The following is a 23,211-nucleotide window of genomic DNA, read 5'->3' on the forward strand; positions in this document are numbered from 1 at the left end:
ATTTTCACAGGGAACAAAATACTCCATTTTGTTGCCCAATTTCTCCTGAGTGCAGCAATACCCCATTTGTGGTGATAAACTGCCGTTTTGGCTGATGGGAGGCCTCAGAAGTGAAGGAGCGCTGTGTGTTCTTTGGAGTGCAGATTTTGCTGGTTTGGTTTTCGGGTGCCATGTCACATTTGCAGAGCCCCAGAGGTATTAAAGCAATGGAAACCCACCAGAAGTGACCCCATTTTGGAAACTACACCCCTCAAGGAATTCATTTATAGGTAATGTGACCATTTAGACCCCATAGTTTCTTCACAGAACTTGTTTGAATTGGGCTGGGAATGAAAAAAAAATATATTTTTCCCAATAATATGTCATTTTAGCTCAAAAATTCTTATTTTCACAAGAAATAAAATACTCCATTTTGTTGCCCAATTTGTCCTGAGTGCGGCAATACCCCATTTGTGGTGATAAACTGCTGTTTGGGCCCATGGGAGGGCTCAGAAGCAAAGGAGCGCTATTTGTTCTTTGGAGTCCAGATTTTGCTGGATTGGTTTTCGGGTGCCATGTCGCATTTGCAGAGCCCCAGAGGTATCAAAGCAATGGAAACCCACCAGAAGTGACCCCATTTTGGAAACTACACTACTCAAGGAATTCATTTATGGGTGTTGTGACCATTTTTACCCCATAATTTTTTCACAGAACTTATTTAAATTGGGCTGGGAATGAAAACAAAATTATTTTTTTCAAATAATATGTAGTCTTGGCTGAAAATTTCTTATTTTCACAAGAAACAAAATACCCCATTCTGTTGCGCAATTTGTTCTGAGTGCCGCAATACCCCATTTGTGGTGATAAACTGCCGTTTGGGCCCATGGGAGGGCTCAGAAGGAAAGGACCACCATTTGGCCTACTGGGGATTTTCTAGTGCGAAGTCATGTATGCAGAAGCCCCTGAGGTACCAGTACAGTTGAAACCCGCAATAAGTGACCCCGTTTTAAAAACTACATCCTTAAGGCATTCATCTAGAGGTGTAGTGAGCATTTTGACCGGAGACCTACACCCCATAAACTGTAATGTGGGTTCTCCCGGGTATGGCAATACCCTACATGTGGCTGTTATCAGCTGCCTGGGCACACAGCAGGGCTCAGAGGGGAAAGACGAGGGGGGATAAGCTGTGCGGAGTGCATCAGGGTATGTAAAATTGGGGTAAATTATAAACCAAGGGATGTATGATAAATTTTAAAACACTCTTTCATACAGAGCTCTGGTTATTCAGGACACGTGTCACATTGATATATTGTGTCATCCCTTATCGCCCTCTTATAGCAGACTTTGCACCTCTTTTTACTTTTTCCCTTCTTGCCAGTTTGGGGAACTTCTCGTGGAAAGTGTTGCCGCCCTGGTACGATGCGTGTGGCCCCGCTTACAGAAGTACTGGGTGCCCCCCCCCCCTTCTTGGTCCCTAAAGATTAGGTTCTTGATAATCACCTCTTGAAATTCCAGGAAAGTTCCCGTCTGGCCTGCACATCGACGTAGCACGTACGCATTGTACAAAGCCATCTGTATGATGTGCCCGGCCAGCTTCTTATACCACACCGCATGGCGCTGTAGGGTTTCAGGATTTGATCTGACAAGTCCATCCCTCCCATGTACCTATTGTAGTCCAGAATGCAGTCTGGTTTGGGGGTGGCCTTTCCTTCATATATCCTAAACCTGTAGGTATACCCTGATGCACTCTCGCACAGCTTATACATCTTCACGCCATACCTTGCCCTCTTACCCGGCAGGTACTCGCGGAATTGAACCCTCCCTTTAAAATGTACCAGGGACTCATCAATAGAAATACACTTCTTGGGGGTGAATGCTTGGGAAAACCGGGCACTGAAACGGTCTAATAGGGGTCTCCGTTTATACAAACGGTCAAAACTGGTGTCATCTCGGGGTGGGCACGGCTCATTATCAGTATAATGTAAGAAGCGAAGTATTGCCTTATTTATTTATTTTTTTAGGTACCAGTTCAGTTCTGAAGTTGCTTTGAGGGGCCCATATATTAGAAACCCCTATCAAACACCCCATTTTAGAAACTAGACCCCTCAAAGTATTCACAACAGCATGTAGAAAGTTGATGAACCCTTTAGGTGTTTCACAGAAATTTAGAGCAAAGTAGAGGTGAAGTTTACATTTTTTTTTGTCAGAAAATCCTTTTTATTCCATTTTTTTAACAACACAAAAGGATTTATCAGAGAAACGCAACTTAATACGTATTGCCCAGATTCTGCAGTTTAGAGAAATATCCCACATGTGGCCCTAGTGCGGTAATGGACTGAAGCACCGGCCTCCGACGCAAAGGAGCACCTAGTGGATTTTGAGGCCTCTTTTTTATTAGGCACCATGTCCGGTTTGAAGAGGTCTTGTGGTGCCAAAACATTGGAAAGCCCCCAAAAGTGACCCCAATTTGGAAACTAGACCCCTTGAGGAATTCATTGTAGTTTTCTTGGGGTGCAATTCTACTATTGTTTTTTTATTCTATTTTTTTTACAGCGTTCACCGTGCGCTATAAATGACATATTCACTTTATTCTGCGGGGCGATACGATTACGGCGATACCAGATGTTTATAGTTTTTTTTTATGTCTTATGGCATTTGCACAATAAAATACGTTTGGTAAAAAATCATTCACTTTTTGTGTTACCTTATTCTTAGAGCCAGAACTTTTTTATTTTTCAATCAATAAAGCCGTGCGAGGACTTATTTTTTGCGTAACGAACTGTAGTTTCGATCAGTACCATTTTTCGGTACATGCGACTTTTTGATCTCTTTTTATTCCATTTTTTGCGAGGTGAAGTGACCAAAGAATTCTGATTCTGGGACGGTTTATTATTATTTTCTTTTACGGCGTTCACCGTGCGGGATAAATAACGAAATAATTTTGTAGTTCAGGCCGTTATGAACGTGGCGATACCAATTATGTATAGTTTATTTGTTTGTTTATATATTTTTATTAATAATAAATGACTGATAAGGTAAAAAGGGGGATTTTTACTTTTAATACTTTTAAAACTTTTATTTTCTTATTTTTACACATCTTTTTTTAACTTTTTTTTTACTGTATTACTTTGTCCCACTAGGGGACTTGAGGACAGGAGGCCCTGATCGCTATTCTAATACACTGCACTACATGCGTAGTGCAGTGTATCAGAACTGTCAGCTACTCACTGACAGCAAGCATAGTGGGTCCTGACGTTGTCAGGACCCACTAGGCTTCCGTCTATGGCATATCCGGACGCCATTGTTTGGTGTCCGGTTGCCATAGTCACCATCGCCGGCCGCTATCGTGTAGCAGGTCGGCGATGGCAGCTTAACCCCTAAAAAGCCGCGATCTCTATAGAACGCGGCTTTTAAGGGGTTAATCAGCGGGGACACAGCGATCGGTCCCCGCTGTAGGAGCTGTGACAGCTGCTGAACAAGACAGCAGCTGTCACAGCTCCAGTATGTGTCGGGAGGACGGCCGAAACGGCCGTTACTCCCGAGACGTACTATTAGGTCATGGAGCGCGAACGCTATAGTTACCATGACCTAATAGTACGTCCAGGAGCGGGAAGGGGTTAATATATGTATCCTCTCACGGGTGTTTTGTTCACTCATCAGTTCACCCCCTTTTTTTCACTTTTTTTCAAATTTTTTGCATATAAATACATATTTATTGTTTCACTTATTAGCATTTATTCTTGTCTCTTTTTATTCACCCACAATATATATTTGGTCACATTATCCCATATATGTCCACAATTGTAAACTGTGTTATGGCGTTCATTGTAAAATATATATGTACGGTAAGATCTATCTTCTTAGTATTTCTCCCCATCAACCAGTCAATCGGACATATCTCTATCTACATTTACCTTATATTCAGGCATGGTGGCTGTGCGCTCACACCAGGGGGAGTGGCTGGATTGTGCTGCGGTCCGGGCGTCCGTATCTCGGTGGGCATGGCTCGACGATGTCAGACGTCGTTGACCCCCGCCCACCTTGATGACGCTCGGCCGGAGACACACCCCCGGCCATCTCCACACCTGGTGCGTGACGCTTCTATCAGCACACACATGACCGTGGATGTTAACGCCTCTCCGGTGTCCGATTGGCTGACTCTTTTTTTTAATGTAGGTCCCCACTGGAGAGACGCCACCCCCGGACGAAGGCATTTCCGCCGAAACGCGCGTCGGGTCTGGCGTCTCTCTCCTGCAGGACAAATCACATGGGTATGTTATGCCAATATATTTGATATATCCAGGCACAGTTGTACTTTGCATTTTACTCTGCACCTTGTGCTTTACTCACGCCCATGTGTTACATAGTTTGTCAATACACATTTCCTGCAATGAGTGACGCCTTGTTCATGCTTTGCATGACTCATCTTTTAATCAATTTTGTTATATTTTTGTGAATAAAGTTTGTATTTTTTCTAAAATATTGTTGTGTTAATTGAACCCCACACCCTGTAGGTTTCACACCCCTGTTGCCGTAGTAGCAGTCGGCAGCCCTGCCATCACATGGCTGCCGATTGGCTACAAACCACTAAGATGCAGCGATCGCTTTCGATCGCTGCATCTAAGGGGATAATGGCAGGGATCGGAGTTAGCTCCAGTTCCTGCCGTTACAGAAGGGTGTCCGCTGTAACATACAGCGGACATTCACTGCTGATGACGCAGACTCAACTTATGAGCTGGAAGCTGAGCCGGCGCCATCTTGCCGTTGGTATCGGAAGCCTTTTAGGCCATGCCTCTGAGCAGGGCATAGGAGGCCTCTGCTGCTGACAGACCTGGAGGCCAGTATTAGGCCAGTATTAGGCCTCTGGTTGCCATTGCAGCCACCGGCAACACAGCGATCACGTTGCTGGTGTGCCGGTGGCTGTAAACCCCTCAGATGCTGCGATCTCTATTCAACGCAGCATCTGAGGGGTTAATCGACCGGATTGGAGACTAGCTTTAACATACAGCTGGCACCCGGCGGTGATGGTGCGAGCTCAGCTCCTGAGCCCGCACTATCACCGCGACGTAATGGAGCTGCGCTTTCCGGGAGCCCCTGACCGACAGCGCCATATATACGACGGATGTTGGGAAGGGGTTAAAAAGCGCATTTGAGAAATTTTATTTTCTCAAATAGCACCGTGTACAGGCCTAGTGGCAGGGTCCAGGGGCTGCAACAGAAAACAAAGGAGTTGTATTGCAATAAGGGAAAAAGGATAACTTGAGGTCGATTCATCTTTAAAAATGTGTTGTGTTTGCTGATACAACTAACTTTGATGGGAAGTCAGATAGATTCTTTATGGTGGTGAAACACCTTTAAAGGCTATGTAAACCTTTAAAAGCGATTTGTTTATTTTTAAATAACATGATCAATCAGTGTGTTTTGTGCAACTTTATAATTCGTATTTATTAAAAATTATTTTTACTTTTTGAGATACAGCTGCTTTGTATCCTGTATACAGAGCAGCTGCATCTCACACTGAATCCTGTACCGGTCAAATCAGCGGGACTGACTGGTTCAGTGACAGCGGGTCCTGCGTGTGTCTGACACACAGGATCGACATGTAATCGATCACATCTAAGGTCGTGGATTACGGTGGTGGATTACAGTTGGATCCTGCGCGTCAGAGACACGCAGGACCCGCTGACACAGAGCCCGTCATTCCCGCAGACCTGACGGATTTATGTCTTAGTGCACGATACAGCTGCTCTGTGTACAGGATACAAAGCAGCTGTACCTTAAAAAGTAACAATAATTTTTAATAAAATCTAATTATAAAATTGCACAAAACACTGATAGACATTTTTATTTTAAAAATAAATCGCTTTTAAAGGTGTACATAGCCTTTAATAATCGGAAGCTTTTTTTTACAAGAAAACTTCTCAGATGACCAACTAAGTCACTGACTAGCACAGCTGACTGTCCACTAGTCAACTGTAAATCCATAAGAAGGTAACATCTGATGAGCTGTAGTTATGATTGCTTAAAGGGATTGTAAACTCAGGACTACCCCATCCAAATACCCCATTAAGTCATATGGACATTATAGAAGTTGGTGCAAGGGAAATGTAAATGGTTTAAGCAGCCATACCCTGGTGATCAGCTCATCTTTCAGAAAGCTGTTTCGCAAAAGTTCTGGATGAAAACCCCTTTAAACACTACTTCAGCTTTTTGGTCTCTTGTGTTAAAAGGGTTGCACTCAATTAGAAAAATATGGCTACTTTCTTTTAGAACAGCGCTACACCTTTCCATGAATTGTGTCAGGTATTAAATATCAGGTGTGGAACTGTGTATAGAAGAAATAAATGTTTTCCTAGGGGTCAGTTCACAGAGTTTTTTGTGGTGCTGATTTTGACGCAGAAACCGTGTTTGAATCAGCGACAAAGAACGTTCCAAATCGCCCCCATTGATTTCAATGGGAGGCAGAGCCATTTTCTTTCTCGGGCAGCTACGGGCCGCTCGCAAAAAAAAGTGCCATGCTCTTTCTTCGATCAGTTTCTGACTCTGACCTCCTTTTGAAATCAATGGGAGGCAGATAAAATCATCGGCACTCGTTTTGGGCGTTTCTTGCGACTTTTTTATGCGGTTTTTGCATTAGCTTCTACGGCTTAAAAAAACGCGGGCAAAAGTGCTGCAAAAAAAAACAAAACGCGAAAAAGCGTCAACATAACACTGCTAATTCAGAGTCTGATTTTTTTCTGCCTGCGAAAACCTCTATGTGAACCAGAACCAAAACCATTACAAAAGTAGACCTAAACCATTACAACCCCTTTAACAGTAGGAAGAAGGTCAGTGCAGTAAGGATGTGGTATGATTTACAGCAGCTCTTTGGAAACAATACAAATAGAGTCACACTGTAATATAATTATAAAATATATTTAATATTTGTATAATATTTTATAATTATGTTTTTGTGCAGAATAAAAATTATATATTTAACTTTTTGAAAAAAACATTCCAATACAAAAAAGACCACTAAGGATTATGCAGTGATATGCTATAACACCATATAATGTGTTGTTAACCAGCCAAACTATTGTAAATAATGCTGCACTGACTCTATAACCTAACATTTCTTTGTTTCATTTCAGCTTGTTGGGTTCATCTATGCCTGTTATGTCTTGAAATGTATTTCTGAAGAAGAGGACAGTTGTAAGTATTCATACTTTGACATATTATTTCTCTGACCATTGACTTCAATAAGCTAAAGTAGAAGTTTAAAATATTCCTGAAAATATTCCATAATATAGAAAATATGTATATTGACAGTTAAGCAAAGTAAAGGTGGCCGTTCGAGCATCTAATGTGTATGGGGGTGTCCCGACTCTCCCCCAACAGCAGATGTCGGACGAGAGAAAGTTCGGGCATTTTGTATTCCAACATACCCGATCCTTTTGTTTGCAAGGAGATGAGCCGCTACCAGAGGAGTGTGTCAGTGGCTTTACTCCTTCCCCAACTGGGAACGCATGCACGCTCGGTATGTATATGGGGGTATGGGGAGGAAGAGCATAAACAGTATGTTCACTGATCAGCCATAACATTAAAACCACTTACAGGTGAAGTGAATAACACTTATTATCATGTTAGAATCATGCCTTTCAAGGGCTGGAATATTGATAGGCAGTTCGTGAAGTTGATATGTTGAAAGCAAGAAAAATGGGCAAGCGTAAGGATCTGAGCGACTTTGATAAGGACCATGTAGAAGACCATGTAGTTTCTTCTACATAAACTGTGGGTTGATCCGACCCGAACCCTCACAGCACCTACATATCTCAGCAAGGAGTTAGACAAAGGAGTCTCACAGGACACAACAATGTAAGGGTGGGATACCAAGTCTCAACCACCCACAGTATTGTAAAGACTCTAATCCATAATATATATAAACTTGAGAAAAAAGAGTCCAAAGATATCTAATGTTAAGAAAATACAAAAATCTTTATTGAACAGAAACATGAGAATCTAAAACACATTAGTAACTGGGTCAAAAGATAAATAAATATACATTAAATAGAAATTGAGTAAAGGCAATATATGGCACAGATAAGATTTGGGTATAAACAATATATGCCGTGAAAAATCACTTATCTATTGTAGCACATATTAGTAATATACTCATATAGGTCAGCAGTTATCAGAGCAGAGAGAGTAAAGAGTTAAGAGTGACGATTATCCTCCAGTAAACACAGACGTCACATTAGCTATGTATAAAGTCTGATGTGGCCGTTGCCATATGCTTACCCATAATCAGTGGTGTAGTGGTATGACCCAATGGATGAAGTGGTGCCCCAACGCGCGTTTCGCGTACAGCTTCTTCTTAACATTAGATATCTTTGGACTCTTTTTTCTCAAGTTTATATATCTCAGCAAGGAGTGCAATCCATCATCTTGTCTATATTCTTTGTTAAGGACCAGACGGGTAGACATTCGGGTCAGAGCATCTTCAAAACAGCAGGTCTTGTGGGGTGTTTCCGGTATGCAGTGGTTGCTACCTACCAAAAGTGGTCCTAGGAAGGACAAGTAGTGAACCAGGGACATGCAGCGATCCTACTGAGGAGCTAATGTAGCACAAATTGCTGAAAAAAATAGTGCTGGCTATGACCGAAAGGTGTCAAAATACACAGTGCATTACTATGTATCAGAACTGGAGCATTGAGCAATGGAAAAAGGCGGCCTGATCTGATGAATCACGTTTTCTTTTACATCATGTAGATAGCCCTATGTGTGTGCGTTACTTACCTGGGGAAAGAGATGGCACTAGGATGCACTATGGGAAGAAGGCAAGCCGGGGGAGGCAGTGTGATACTCTGGACAATGGCCTGGGTCTCAGGATTCATATGGATGTTACTTGCCACCTACCTAAACATTATTGCAGGCCAAGTAAAGTTCATGGCAACTGTACTTCATTATGGCAGTGGTCTATTTCAATAGGATAATGCGCCCTGCCACACTGCAAAAATTGTTCAGGAATTGTTTGAGAAACATGACAAAGTGTTCGAGGTATAGACTTGGCCTCCAAATTCCCCAGATCTCAATCTGATCGAGCATCTGTGGAATGTGCTGGATGTCTGATCCATGTAGGCCCCACGATGCAACTAATATGACTTAAAGGATCTACTGGTACCAGACCCCACAGGACATCTTCAACATTCTTATTGAGTCCATACCTCAACGGGTCAGTGCAGTTTTGGCACCATTAGGGGTACCTACACAATATTGCAGGTGTTATAATGTTATAGCTAATTGATGTATGTGTATAGATATCAATACATTATAGGTGGGGGTAAAAAGTTTTTTTTGTTTTTTTTGTAAAGGCACTAAACAAAATAGCAGTGTAAAAATAATTACAATAAACATTTTTTTTTAACGCCTTCCCTCTGCAGCCATTTTTCGGATATTCATTTTCAATTTTTTTTTCTCCCCACCTTCCAAAAGAGATACATTTTTATTTTTCCATTGATATAGCCGTATGAGGGCTTGATTTTTGCAGGTTAAGTTGTATTCTTTTAATGGCCACATTTATTGTACCATATAATGTACTGGAAAAAAATTCTTTATCGAGTGGAATGGGAAAGAAACAGTGATTCCTCCATTGTTTTTGGGGTTTTGTTTTTACGGCATCTATTATGTGGTAAAAGCAACATGTTACCTTTATTCTGCAGGTCAATATTATTACGGTGATACCAAATTTATTTTGTTTTGTCATGTGTTACTACTTTTACAAGGAAAAAACTAATTACTGTCGATTTTTTTATGGGACGAGCTGTAGTTTTTATTGGTATCATTTTGGGGTACATTAGACTTTTAGATTTTTTTTTATTCCATTTCTTGTAGGATGAGGTGAACAAAAAAAGTGACTGACGTTTTATTTATTTTTTAATGATGTTCACTGTGCAGGTTTTATAATACTATATTGTAATAGTTTCGACTTTTATGAAGGTGGCGATATCAGTTATGCTAAAAAAAATTTTTAACAGTATTTGACTTTTTTTATAAGTCCCCCCCTTGGGGATTTGAACCAGTGATCATTGAATTGCTTGCACGATATACTGCAATACTAATCTATTGGACAGAAATAGACTTCCTCATGTACAAATATATGACAGCTAATTCTGTAAAGTCTCCTAAAAAGTTAGGTACACTGTAAATGCTAAAATTCTTTCTGTTACTACAGAAGGAGCTCATTGCACGTGAATTTATTATTGAGTGTGATGGGAGCTGTATAAATCACTATGCAGTGAGCTCCCTCCCAGCTTCAGGCTGACATCATTTTATCGTGTTATTTTATGACTGTGTGACTGGTAACAGGGGATTTGAAATGCTGTATCAGAATTAAATTACGGGTACCCTTTCCCTGCCCTAAACCATCCTAACCAATATAATAATGACAATCATGTATTATAAGGCCACGTTCAGACGTGGCATATTTGTTGCGGATTTTCAGTGTGTTTGCCCCTACGGTGTTTCACGTGTCATGCACTGCCCCCTCAGGCTCAGCACTTTCCTTTCAAATGTGAATTTTTGCTTTTTCATACGTTTTGACTGGTATTATTTAAATCCCTCCATTATATAATGCACAGTAGTGAGAGAATAGTTTATGTGGAAATGTATTCATTTTATTTAATCAGCTATGGCTTAGATTTTTATTTATAATTATAGACCAAAACGTTTGAAAGCAATGTCATTGTTAAATTGTCATATCAAAAATTATATTTTGAAAACAATTTTTTTCCAAGGTTCATTTTTTAGTTTTTTTCATCTACATTTTCACAGTGATTTGCCAGCTAGCAATAAATCTTATTAAATGTTGTCCCGAGAAAGATAACCATTAGTAACAGATTTCTAGAGCAACTTTTGAAAATAGTGTTGATGACATATTTCCCATCTTTTTGTGCCTGCATCTACTATGCAGACTTATGTGTCTCCATAGTTACAGACTAAAAAACACAAAGTGTCCCTACACAAGTTTACAATGTTTAGTCAGTGCTGACAGTGTCATAATGTGTGGGGACTCCTAATTGACCAGGGGAATAGTAGCAACCAGTTCTCAATGTATTTCCAGGAGGAATAACAGAGAAGTGGCACAATGCAGTTTTAAGAAAAGATGTTTCAAAGCTGTTATTTCATGGGGAATGCAAGTATTTACTAAAACTGACATGACAGTTTTACTTTAAGTTTTTAAATTATATCTGACTCAGTAAACATTAATATGTTTTTATTATTGGTAATTTGTTCCTTCCTTTTCTTCATTGCTTGATATGTCGAGTGGTAATATATACAGTGAAGGAAATAAGTATTTGATCCCTTGCTGTTTTTGTAAGTTTGCCCACTGTCAAAGACATGAACAGTCTAGAATTTTTAGGCTAGGTTAATTTTACCAGTGAGAGATAGATTATATTTAAAAAAAAAAAGAAAATCACATTGTCAAAATTATATATATTTATTTGCATTGTGCATAGAGAAATAAGTATTTGATCCCCTACCAACCATTAAGAGTTCAGCCTCCTCCAGACCAGTTACACGCTCCAAATCAACTTGGTGCCTGCATTAAAGACAGCTGTCTTACATGGTCACCTGTATAAAAGACTCCTGTCCACAGACTCCATTAATCAGTCTGACTCTAACCTCTAAAACATGGGCAAGACCAAAGAGCTTTCTAAGGATGTCAGGGACAAGATCATAGACCTGCACAAGGCTGGAATGGGCTACAAAACCATAAGTAAGACGCTGGGTGAGAAGGAGACAACTGTTGGTGCAATAGTAAGAAAATGGAAGAAATACAAAATGACTGTCAATCGACATTGATCTGGGGCTCCATGCAAAATCTCACCTCGTGGGGTATCCTTGATCCTGAGGAAGGTGTGAGCTCAGCCGAAAACTACACGGGGGGAACTTGTTAATGATCTCAAGGCAGCTGGGACCACAGTCACCAAGAAAACCATTGTGCTCAAGAAGGCACATGTACAGGCCCGTCTGAAGTTTGCAAATGAACATCTGGATCATTCTGAGAGTGATTGGGAGAAGGTGCTGTGGTCAGATGGGACAAAAATTGAGCTCTTTGGCATTAACTCAACTCGCCGTGTTTGGAGGAAGAGAAATGCTGCCTATGACCCAAATAACACCGTCCCCACTGTCAAGCATGGAGGTGGAAACATTATGTTTTGGGGGTGTTTCTCTGCTAAGGGCACAGGACTACTTCACCGCATCAATGGGAGAATGGATGGAGCCATGTACCGTCAAATCCTGAGTGACAACCTCCTTCCATCCACCAGGACATTAAAAATGGCTCGTGGCTGGGTCTTCCAGCACGACAATGACCCGAAACATACAGCCAAGGCAACAAAGGAGTGGCTCAAAAAGAAGCACATTAAGGTCATGGAGTGGCCTAGCCAGTCTCCAGACCTTAATCCCATCGAAAACTTATGGAGGGAGCTGAAGATCCGAGTTGCCAAGCGACAGCCTCGAAATCTTAATGATTTACAGATGATCTGCAAAGAGGAGTGGGCCAAAATTCCATCTAACATGTGTGCAAACCTCATCATCAACTACAAAAAACGACTGACTGCTGTGCTTGCCAACAAGGGTTTTGCCACCAAGTATTAAGTCTTGTTTGCCAAAGGGATCAAATACTTATTTCTCTGTGCACAATGCAAATATATATATATAATTTTGACAATGTGATTTTCTTTTCTTTTTTTTATATAATCTATCTCTCACTGGTAAAATTAACCTAGCCTAAAAATTCTAGACTGTTCATGTCTTTGACAGTGGGCAAACTTACAAAATCAGCAAGGGATCAAATACTTATTTCCTTCACTGTATATATAAAAGACGAGACCAGCATCCGAAATCTCTGGGCCACATACTGCCCTTTACCAGGGCTGGCGGGCGGTCAGGCAGAGACACACATTAGCAGAGGCTCTGGGGGGAGCGGATACAAGGTAGCATTAAGTCTGTGGGGGATTGCCATAAAAGGGTGGCAGGGACCGGCAAGACAGAAGAAGACAGGAGCTCTGTGGGAGGGCACGGTCAGAAAATTCAAGGGTCTCTGTGTAAGGGGGCGGAGACATTGAGGATAGAAGGTGGCAAATTCTTTGTTAGGGAATGGGGGCACAGAAAGTGGTAGGGGTACCATAGGAGAGGGGGGACTGAAGGTGGCAGGGGCTCTGTTGCCGGCAGAGGGGGCACAGAAGGTTGTTAGCATTCTGTGAGTGAAAGTGGGGAAGTGCCACAGAAAGTAGAAGATGTTTTGTACTGGGCCAGGGGGAGGTAGTAAGTGGCAGGTGCTCTATGGAAAGAAAAGGGGGCACATGGTGACAGGCAGGAACCATTTTCAAACCTTAGACTCTCTCCCGCTACACAGGCTGTTAACATTGCTGACTTGGTTGGAACAGCTAGCTTAGCTCAGACTGGCACTGCTGGGCTGACACTACTACGCTGCTGGGCTGTTGATGGCAGGCCATATCCCTGTGAGGAGGAGAGGAAAAGAGGGGGAGGAAGTAGCCAGGAGGAGATGAATGTGGGTGCTGACTATTGCTTGGGTCCCGTATAGTTTTACTTAGGTGAAATGTACGGGCCCCATGACGTTAAGTGACTGTCCCTTTGACCTAGTTGAAGCTCTATTGGGCTTAATTGTGTCTGGAAGTAGAAGAGGCATGCTGTGGTGGCGACAGGCTGTGGCAGTGGTAGAAGGACCCTCTTTCAGTATACTGCCCTGATAGTGGTCCTGTAGATAGATAGATAGATAGATAGATAGATAGATAGATAGATAGATAGATAGATAGATAGATAGATAGATAGATAGACAGACAGACAGACAGACAGACAGACAGACAGACAGACAGACAGATAGATGATAGATAGATAGATAGATAGATAGATAGATAGATAGATAGATAGATAGATAGATAGATAGATAGATAGATAGATATGAGATAGATAGATAGATAGATAGATAGATAGATAGATAGATAGATAGATAGATAGATAGATAGATAGATAGATAGATAGATAGATAGATAGATAGATAGATAGATATGAGATAGATAGATAGATAGATAGATAGATAGATAGATAGATAGATAGATAGATAGATAGATAGATAGATAGATAGATAGATAGATAGATAGATAGATATGAGATAGATAGATAGATAGATAGATAGATAGATAGATAGATAGATAGATAGATAGATAGATAGACAGACAGACAGACAGACAGACAGACAGACAGACAGACAGACAGATAGATGATAGATAGATAGATAGATAGATAGATAGATAGATAGATAGATAGATAGATAGATAGATAGATATGAGATAGATAGATAGATAGATAGATAGATAGATAGATAGATAGATAGATAGATAGATAGATAGATAGATAGATAGATAGATAGATAGATAGATAGATAGATAGATAGATAGATAGATATGAGATAGATAGATAGATAGATAGATAGATAGATAGATAGATAGATAGATAGATAGATAGATAGATAGATAGATAGATAGATAGATAGATAGATAGATAGATAGATAGATATGAGATAGATAGATAGATAGATAGATAGATAGATAGATAGATAGATAGATAGATAGATAGATAGATAGATAGATAGATAGATAGATAGATAGATAGATAGATAGATAGATAATCTTCTAGTGACATGCTGCAACAATGGAAACAGTTTAATAGACATTACTATGTGGAGGTGAAGACCTAATTTCACTATTAATTCCCCTTTTCCCTTTGCACAATTAAGAGTAATGAAAGTTTCCTCTACTTACCTGTACTAATAATATCCTGCTGAGACAAATTTGCTTTCAATGGTCACCAGGGATCAAAAGAGTAATTAGATTTCTAGACTCGGCTTTTCATTTCCTCTCCTTTTTGAGAAATTAAAACATTTTATTTATATCAGACATTTTGTTTTTAACATTAATCCAGGTAATAATATTAATAATATAGTGTTCTATATGATGAGAATATGGGGTTAAAATGCACTACACCATTACAGATAGATGAAAACATTCATTACTGTTTTATTGTAATCGCTACGCTAGAAGTTAAGTCGATGCCTAAAGCATAGGTTCACTTAGATGCATATGGATAGAGATCTGTTATCAACCGACAATGTTATTCAGCTCATCTGTAGTGTAGTACATAGCTAGGTCAATCTGAACCGTAATACTTTAGTCACATTGCATAGCCCTTGTATTGTTGAAGGAGACCACACAAGGGCAGAAAAAGAGTGAAAGGTCACGTCACAGAAAAAATACAAATGGTAGATAAATATGAGCAATGCGCCAGTCTTTTCCCCAGTGCAGCATGTGCCTTGATGAATTAGGCGAAGGCTAAAAACCATGGAGGGTCAGACGTTGCTTTGATAAATGACTTGCGTTCAGGGTGACTCTAACGCCCCTCCCTTTGTATGTAGGTAGCAAGAGTTTTATCATTTAATTCTATGATTGTGTAAAGGGAACCAGGGGACTTGTTACTCTATGCATGAAAAACAGAGGTCCAACCCCTATAAAGGTATGTTACAAAACAATGATAGACATTAACTTAAAGAAAACAAGCAGTACATTTGTCAGAGCTCTCAATGGGAGATGTGACTATTCTGAGTTTTGCTAAGGGACCATATGATTTTTGTGTACTCCTCTGCTTGCAGTCTGTGTAGAACCATACCAGAATAACCCATTATGATAGCATCAACCTTGCACGAAATGTCAACTAAACTTTGCTATATAGAACAAACTCAGCAGTGCATCGGTCTCTGCTTGTTTTAGGCCTGGTTCACATTGTGTTTTTTTCTTTCCATCGACTATAGCGACGTATCCTACTTTAAGCGCTGTGCCCATGGAAGCTCCTAACATCACTGTCCGTACATGGACAGTGATGTTAGGAGCTGCAATGCAGCACTCCCTGGCTAGAGAATCGCAAGCACAGTTCGCGGAGCCTCCAGTTTTTGGGCAGCCCTCGACGTCACTGTCCACGTATGGACAGTGACGTTAGGAGCTTTAAGATTCCGGAATCCCCAGCTAGAACGTCAGCAATGCTCCGGCCGGGGATTCTCATCCTGGAGAAGCCACTGATGTGACTGTCCATATATGGCCAGTGACAACAGAGGCTTCCCGAGGGCCGGACTCCCCGGGCCGAGCACTACCTAATGTTCATTCCGGGGATTCTGGCCCTGAGAAAGCTCTCCGTGGTATACATCTAACGTATACCTCGGACAGGTGCTATACAGTGGCATCAGTGACACATAGGCTTTCATGTAAAAAAAATTGTGTACCGCATGGCATATGTTTTTTCTGTGGGATCCCTCAGGATGGAATAGCGTAGTCCACTACGTTGTTCCATCCTCAAAACATAAGGAATAACAATGAATACCAGCCTGACTGAGGCCAAAAATAATTTTTTTTGGCCTCTGTCGGGTTAGGGCTGGGTTCCCACTGTGAAGATTTGCTGCAGATTTTGCATGTATTTTTTAAGCCAAAACCAGAAACGGGACCTTAACAGCAGAAATGTGTAAAGAAAGGTCTTATAGGTCTGCTATCTTGGATCCACTTAAGGTTCTGGCTTACAAAGTGCAGGCAAAATCTGCAAGAAAATCTGCACTGTGGGAACCCAGCCTAATTAAACACTATGGCCGTGTACGTTGGGAGCTTTTTGAGGGCCAAAACGCAATGTGAATCAGGCATTACAGACACTAAAGTAAAGATTCCACATTCATATACGGCTTGTTGGAGTTGGTCACAAATGTTTATTACTTGACAATTCCAATCACGCACAAAGTTTTGTAATTATAGAACTGGAGCACATTATCATTATTGCTTGTAACACCAAGTGCTTGGCTGCCCATCTTTAGTCCCTTAAATAGTCTGGAAAGCGAGATACTGTACACCTACTGTGTATTACTGGGTACTTGGACAAAGCATGGTATTTAAACAAGCAGTACAAAAGTCCTTAGTGCCTGTGTAACAGCAAAAAAGAAAAGTACTCTTGGGTGGCAATTATTTCTTCTTCTTGTATGTGCATGAAACATGAAACCATTCTCTTTTTCCGTTATACAGTTTATCAAATCTGTGTGCCACCTGAGGTTTACCAAAGCGATTGAAAACCAGTGAATGGGAAAGTGATGAAAAAGGCATGGGGTTTGCCATTATGATCTGTGTCTGTTGATTAACCTCTCGCTACGTAGTTCCCCTCGCATACTACAAATTCTTACATTTAACAGCAGTAACGTGAAGAAATTGCTTAATTTTACGAGGTTTTTTTTAATCATAGAAAATCTTATTGATCCCATGTGAGATATTTAAGAATTATTTCTAGGTATTTCTAATGAACTTGCTCATCAAAGTGCTTAATATCCTAGAGTAAATGAATAAACGTATGGGAATAACATCAGGAGCTGTTTAGCAGACCTTTTATTATCTAGAAATGTACAATTTCTGTAACAATGGTCTGTGGCAACACAAAAATTATTTTGTTGAACAAACCAAAGCCTGCAAAATTAAAAATTAATGTCCAACTTTTAACTGAACTGTGCAGGATGCGGGTGGATAGTTCTTCAATAAACAGTAGGGAGCATCAATGCTGGGAAGTAACAAGGATGATGGACGGTTGCGGATGAAACCTCTGTTATCGTCTCTGATTTACTGTAGACATTATCCTATCTAAGTCGAGCTTACTAAATCATTTCATTCTCCAGACTAGCGTTGTAGTGTTTAAAGGTTTTGGCCTGGTCAGCGTCAACCAGGTAGACCACAAGCAGGTTTTTTATATAAAAGTACAGGGTTTTCTGTTGGTTGCTTACCCAGGAACCATTCAGTTTCTGGCAATGGTTTTCCAGTTCAGAAGAGCCCACCAGACGCACCCCTTCACCTTCACGCAGCTGACACGTAACACTCTTTACTGCCCAAGATGGTTAGCCTGCTTTATTTAGACTAGGAGCCCCACCTGTACTTCAATTCAGACAGGATAAAATCCTGGAGTGGCCATTTTACTTACACTACAGCCGCTCCCAAATTCCGGACTCTAATATTCATATTTTTTTAACCCTTTCCCGCCGCAGCCATTTTTCAGATTTTCAATATAATTTTTCCTCCCCACCTTCCAAAAGTTATAAAATTTTTATAGCAATAGCAAAAGGATATAAGTCGGCACCGCTGCAATCAATAGTTTTCCAGGCGTTTGGCAGATCACTGCCCAGGCAGTATGTACACTGACACGGTGTGTGTCAAGGGCAATGCTGGCTCATCAAAAAGAGTTCATAAATATCACAATGAATGAAGAAAGAAGTGGAGCCGCACTCACCTAACTCTGATGTTTTCACATGCTTTATTGCTCAATAAGAAGTGGGGGGAGACGGAGATATGCACAAGTTCACAGGCATCAGCTGTTTCACGTAGACACGCTTTCTCAAGCCTTCTACTGGTTGCTGTAGTAGCTACTGACTGTGGCATCTAAGGGATTAAATGGTAGGATCTTCGTTATCGCGTATCCCGGACGTTTCCACTGAATGACGGCTGATGGCGCACAGTTTTTTTTGCCCACGTCACTACTGTAATGTAACTGTAGGTCAAGGTGCATGAAGTTAGTCCTCACCATGATGTACAGTTAAGTTGTGGAGCGGGTAGGGGTTAAGGGGAGGGAATTTCAGGGCTTGTTGTGCTCTGTCCACTCCTCCTTACCTGACCCGAACAGCAGAATGATGGGTATCTGTCTACTCCCACCATGGCCTGCTGCACTTATGAAATGTAAGTCTGCTGCCTTACTGCAAATGTACTGTACCCTAAAGTATATAGAATTAGTGCAGCAACTTAGTATATAGAAAATACTATATACCAAATAGTACATGGAATAATCCTGTATATGCCTCTACTTTGCAATTTACTAGCATATACATATATGCTAGCATTTTATACTGTGTATGTAAAATACTCAGGCAGTTACTATGGCTTCTATAAGTATGCTGTAAAGGATCTGCCAGGCACAGCGGGGTTAACGCCCATAGGTAATCAGTCGGCACCTGAGTCTATGCCTCTGAGACTGACTCCAGCTTCCACCACTCAGGCTGGCAGGCTTAGGAGTGGGAGAGCCTATCGCAGCCTGGCCAGACTCAGCTAGCTCCCGCCCTCTGTCTATTTATACCTGCCTTTCCTGTTCCTCCAGTGCTTGTGATTCTTCTCGTGTGGTTTCCTGGCTCAGCTACAGCTCCTGACTTTTTGATCCTGCTCCATACTGACCCTGGCTTACTGACTACACTTCTGCTCTGCGTTTGGTACCTCATACACTCCTGGTTTGACTCGGCTCGTTCACCTCTCTTGTTGCTCACGGTGTTGCCGTGGGCAACTGCCCCATTTCCCTTAGCTTTGTGTACCCTTGTCTGTTTGTCTCGTGCACTTACTGAGCGTAGGGACCGCCGCCCAGTTGTACCCCGTCGCCTAGGGCGGGTCGTTGCAAGTAGGCAGGGACAGAGTGGCGGGTAGATATGCACTACATATGCCCTAATAACTGGCTATTCTAAAAGATAGACCTAGTGTCCTTCAAAGGACCCTGAAGTCTGCCCTTACCTTAAATTGGCCGCAGCATAGAAGGGGTAAAACGGCACTGCACGCCAACAGTTAAATAGATTTAAAATAATACTAATAATAATAATTTTACTATTCATATATAGATAACATTTACATAAAAAAGCAGAGCAAGCGATGTAAGGCCTCATAGACTTTCTATTGATCCCGTAAACCGCTCGCTCGGCTTTCCGAGGATAGCTATAAGAAACGGAGCAGCACAGCGCTCACCCGAGCGCTTCTGCTGCTTAGTTTAAGCGATCAGTTGGGGGTCTCAGTTCTCGGAACCCCACCGATCAAAACTTCTGACATGTCACTATGACATGTCAAACGTTTTTAAAGGTGTGGTTAACATTTAAATGTAAATACATTACTATACTTATTTTGCACTTATGATGAGATAAAGGATTATTATAATTATTATATCACAGAGCTGTATTTATAATTCTGCTGGTTGCAATTGGAAACAGTCGACTAACTTGTCATCAGAAAGATTCCTAATAGCTTAGTTAAGATTCAGATTACTATACAGTGCGTAAAGAGACAATGCAAATCGCCAGATCAAGCGCTGTGCAGACAGCAAGTAATGCTGGGAGATTTAATCTCTGACCCTGCAGAATTGTAAATGAAGCTCTGAATTATAAGACAAGCTGTATTAACCAATCAGTACAAGTAATGAAATGTTTTATTGACTATTTATATAGATCCATTCTATAAAATGTGTTCAAAGGTGGACATACCCTTTCAATTCCACCGAAAAGTTTATGACATTATTGTTATCTGTTGAAAAAATGGGATGAAATGTCTCCGTTGGCTTATATAATATCATGTTTGAGCTGCGAATGAAAAAAAAAAGCAACTATTGTTGATAGATTGTTTCATTCTAGTGTGCGCAGATTTGACAGTAAATTTAGGTGGATCATCTTTCTTTTAGGTCTGCATCTATCCTATGACTAGACAGGCATGCAATCCATTGTCTAACCTGTAGCATAGACATTGATATTTAGCTGCCATTGTCTTAGTAGATACCCTACAAACAGTATTGGTCGGGACTGGGATTCAATTTCAGGGAAGACCCCATGGCTTGGGTATATTTTAGCGTGCAGAGGCTTGGGTATATTTTAGGAATGCAGAGGCTTGGGCATATTTTAGCGTGCTTTAAGCATAATAATAGAATAGGGGGTGATTTGATTATTAAATTAGAAAGGTTTGGGTAAATGGTGAGTATATAAAGGAAGGGGAGTGGTCCTTCACAGAACAGGTAGTGCAACAGTATGGTCACCCACCTCTTTTTCTTGATTTTTCTTTTTGCTGGGGTATCTGGTTGTCGGTTGTCACTGCAGAATGGAGTCTTTGCAAGAGGCACATTTGATGATAATAAGGTGTCCATCACAGGTATGGGAGTCCTCTAGGTTATACAATATTATCAGTGAATTACTGAGAGCGTGTCCCTAATCAACTTAGGTTTCAGAGGGATAATAATTTTGGGCAGCATCAGCTGGAAAGGAACCCATGAATTTTGTCACGGGTTGGTTGAAGGTGGAGAGGAGGAGGTGGTGCTGATATTGCAAAGATTGAGAACCTTCAAAGACCCCTTTCTCTTATTCATAGTTTTAAGAATATTATTATAATGTTATTTATATATTCGATATTTGGAAATGTTTAATAAAGAAGCTGTCGTGGCCATTTACACCTAAGTCACACAGTTTTCTTTCGAGAAGAAAATATATAGGGAGCTCAAGAAATGTTATTAATGTTATAAGAGCCGAGTACAGTCAGTAAATCACAAGTCATGTTCCTGCCACTTCCATGAAAATGTACATTGTTTGAATATATGATTAATCTTAGTAGTGAATGAAAAATTTAAGCTGCTGTTATGTAACGTTCTTTTTTTAGTTAGAAAAATGTTATAAGTTTAATATGACAGGCAATTGTGGCCTTGCAGTATCCTCCACATAGCAGGAATTATGCTCATTATCTCTTCTTCAATTAGCACATTACTCTGAACATTTCTGGTGTAAGCTTTGGACACTGAGCAGCAAAGGAAATAATTTTCCTCCCTTAGATTAGCCCTAGTTTCAGATCCTAATCAATTATAAAGCCTAAAATGTTCCATTAACACTTTTCAAGGTCTTTATCTGGTGTGTGCTAAGGTTAAACATATGAATTTACCTTAGTTACATTAAGGAGTAGGTTCCCTGCTTAGTATATAAACATTTCAGAGGAATTATAGTGTCTAAGTGCAGTTGCACACGACAGAGTGATACTCGGGCCGTTTTTCACAGCATCCGAGTGGCACCCGATAGTTTTCACTGACCCATTCACTTCAGTGGGTGAATCGAGACCGTGAAAACTGACACAATTCTCCAATCCGTGGAAAGATAGGACATGTCCATAAATGAATAGAGACGTCATGTGCTTTACCTGGGCCAAAGTTCACGGGCAGAGTGCTTGTGATGCTCTGCCTGGGGACTCTGGCATTGGGAAGCTCCTGACATTACTATACATATAGTGTCGTCAGGAGCCGTATACGTTTTTTTTGCGGGATCTCTCAGGATGGAGGCCGGGCTGGAAACAGAAGCACAGAATTCTGGGTAAGTATAAGCTTTTTTTTTTCTCAGTTGCAATTTTTTGGTGGCAGAAGCGCAGCTTTTCCGCCGCAAAAATAGCAACATCTGCTATTTGTTGCAGGTTTCACCTCCCCATTGAATTTAATGGACAAAACCCACAACAGAAAGCAGCGATTCTGCAACATAAATGGACATGCTGCAGATTAAAAAAACTGCACCGCAGGTCAATTTATCAACGGTTTTCTAGCGCATTTTTTACACAGCGTGTGGATGAGATTTGTTCAAATCTCATCCACTCTGCTGCTATTGTATTACGCTGCTGATTTTCCGCGATGAAATCCATTGCTGAAAATTCGTTATGTTTATGCTACATGTGAATTTACCTTTACAGATTTTGCTAAGGATTTGCAGAAAATTAACCCTTTGCATTGTAAAGGGTGAAATGCGTGGCAATTTTGCAACATAATAGTCATGCTGCTGATTTATAAATCAGCAGAATGCCCTAAAGCCCATGCAGATTTTTTTCTGCTGCATGTGAATGGGGTTTTGATAACCCCATTCACATAAATTGTATTGTAATTTGTAGTGGATTTTCAGTGCGCAATTGGCACCAAAAATAGGAGCCAAATCCATAATGTCTGAAGTGACCTTAAGGGGGTTCGGCAGATGAACTAGCAAACGCTCGATCATTTGCAGGTTGTATCGTTTTAAAAAAGCAAAATATTATCGTTGTCAACAGCTCATCTCCCTGTGTAAACAGGGAGATGTGCTGCCGATATGAAAATAACGCATGAGAAGAGTGATCGGAGTGCAGTGCAGCTCAGATCAGATGCAGATCAGACAGTGTTGCTCCGTGTGACAGGAGCAAATGAGTCCCAGAGTTAAAGCTATTTCGGAGGAAGGAACGGAAGGGTCTCTTCCTTTCTCCAAGTAACTAACGCTGGGGCCCTGATAGAAATGTTTACAGTTACTAAGAAGCGGCCAGGCCCCTGACTGCAGTACCAGCTGTACCGCCCTGCGGTGGACCTGCTGGTTGCCATGTAATAAAC

The 23,211-nt window shown here is 40.9% G+C and overlaps 1 protein-coding gene across 1 annotated transcript in view; it reads left to right on the top strand.

The window, feature by feature from the left end:
• The window catches only part of NKAIN2 (sodium/potassium transporting ATPase interacting 2), an 881,770-nt gene that overhangs the window by 810,600 nt on the left and 47,959 nt on the right, over nucleotides 1–23,211 (top strand). The window contains exon 5 of the mRNA XM_075862314.1: nucleotides 7,110–7,170. Coding sequence (XP_075718429.1) covers nucleotides 7,110–7,170 — 61 coding nt within the window. The remainder of the gene's footprint in view (nucleotides 1–7,109; nucleotides 7,171–23,211) is intronic.

The sequence above is a fragment of the Rhinoderma darwinii genome, chromosome 4 (genome assembly GCF_050947455.1).
Source record: "Rhinoderma darwinii isolate aRhiDar2 chromosome 4, aRhiDar2.hap1, whole genome shotgun sequence".
NCBI lineage: Eukaryota > Metazoa > Chordata > Amphibia > Anura > Rhinodermatidae > Rhinoderma > Rhinoderma darwinii.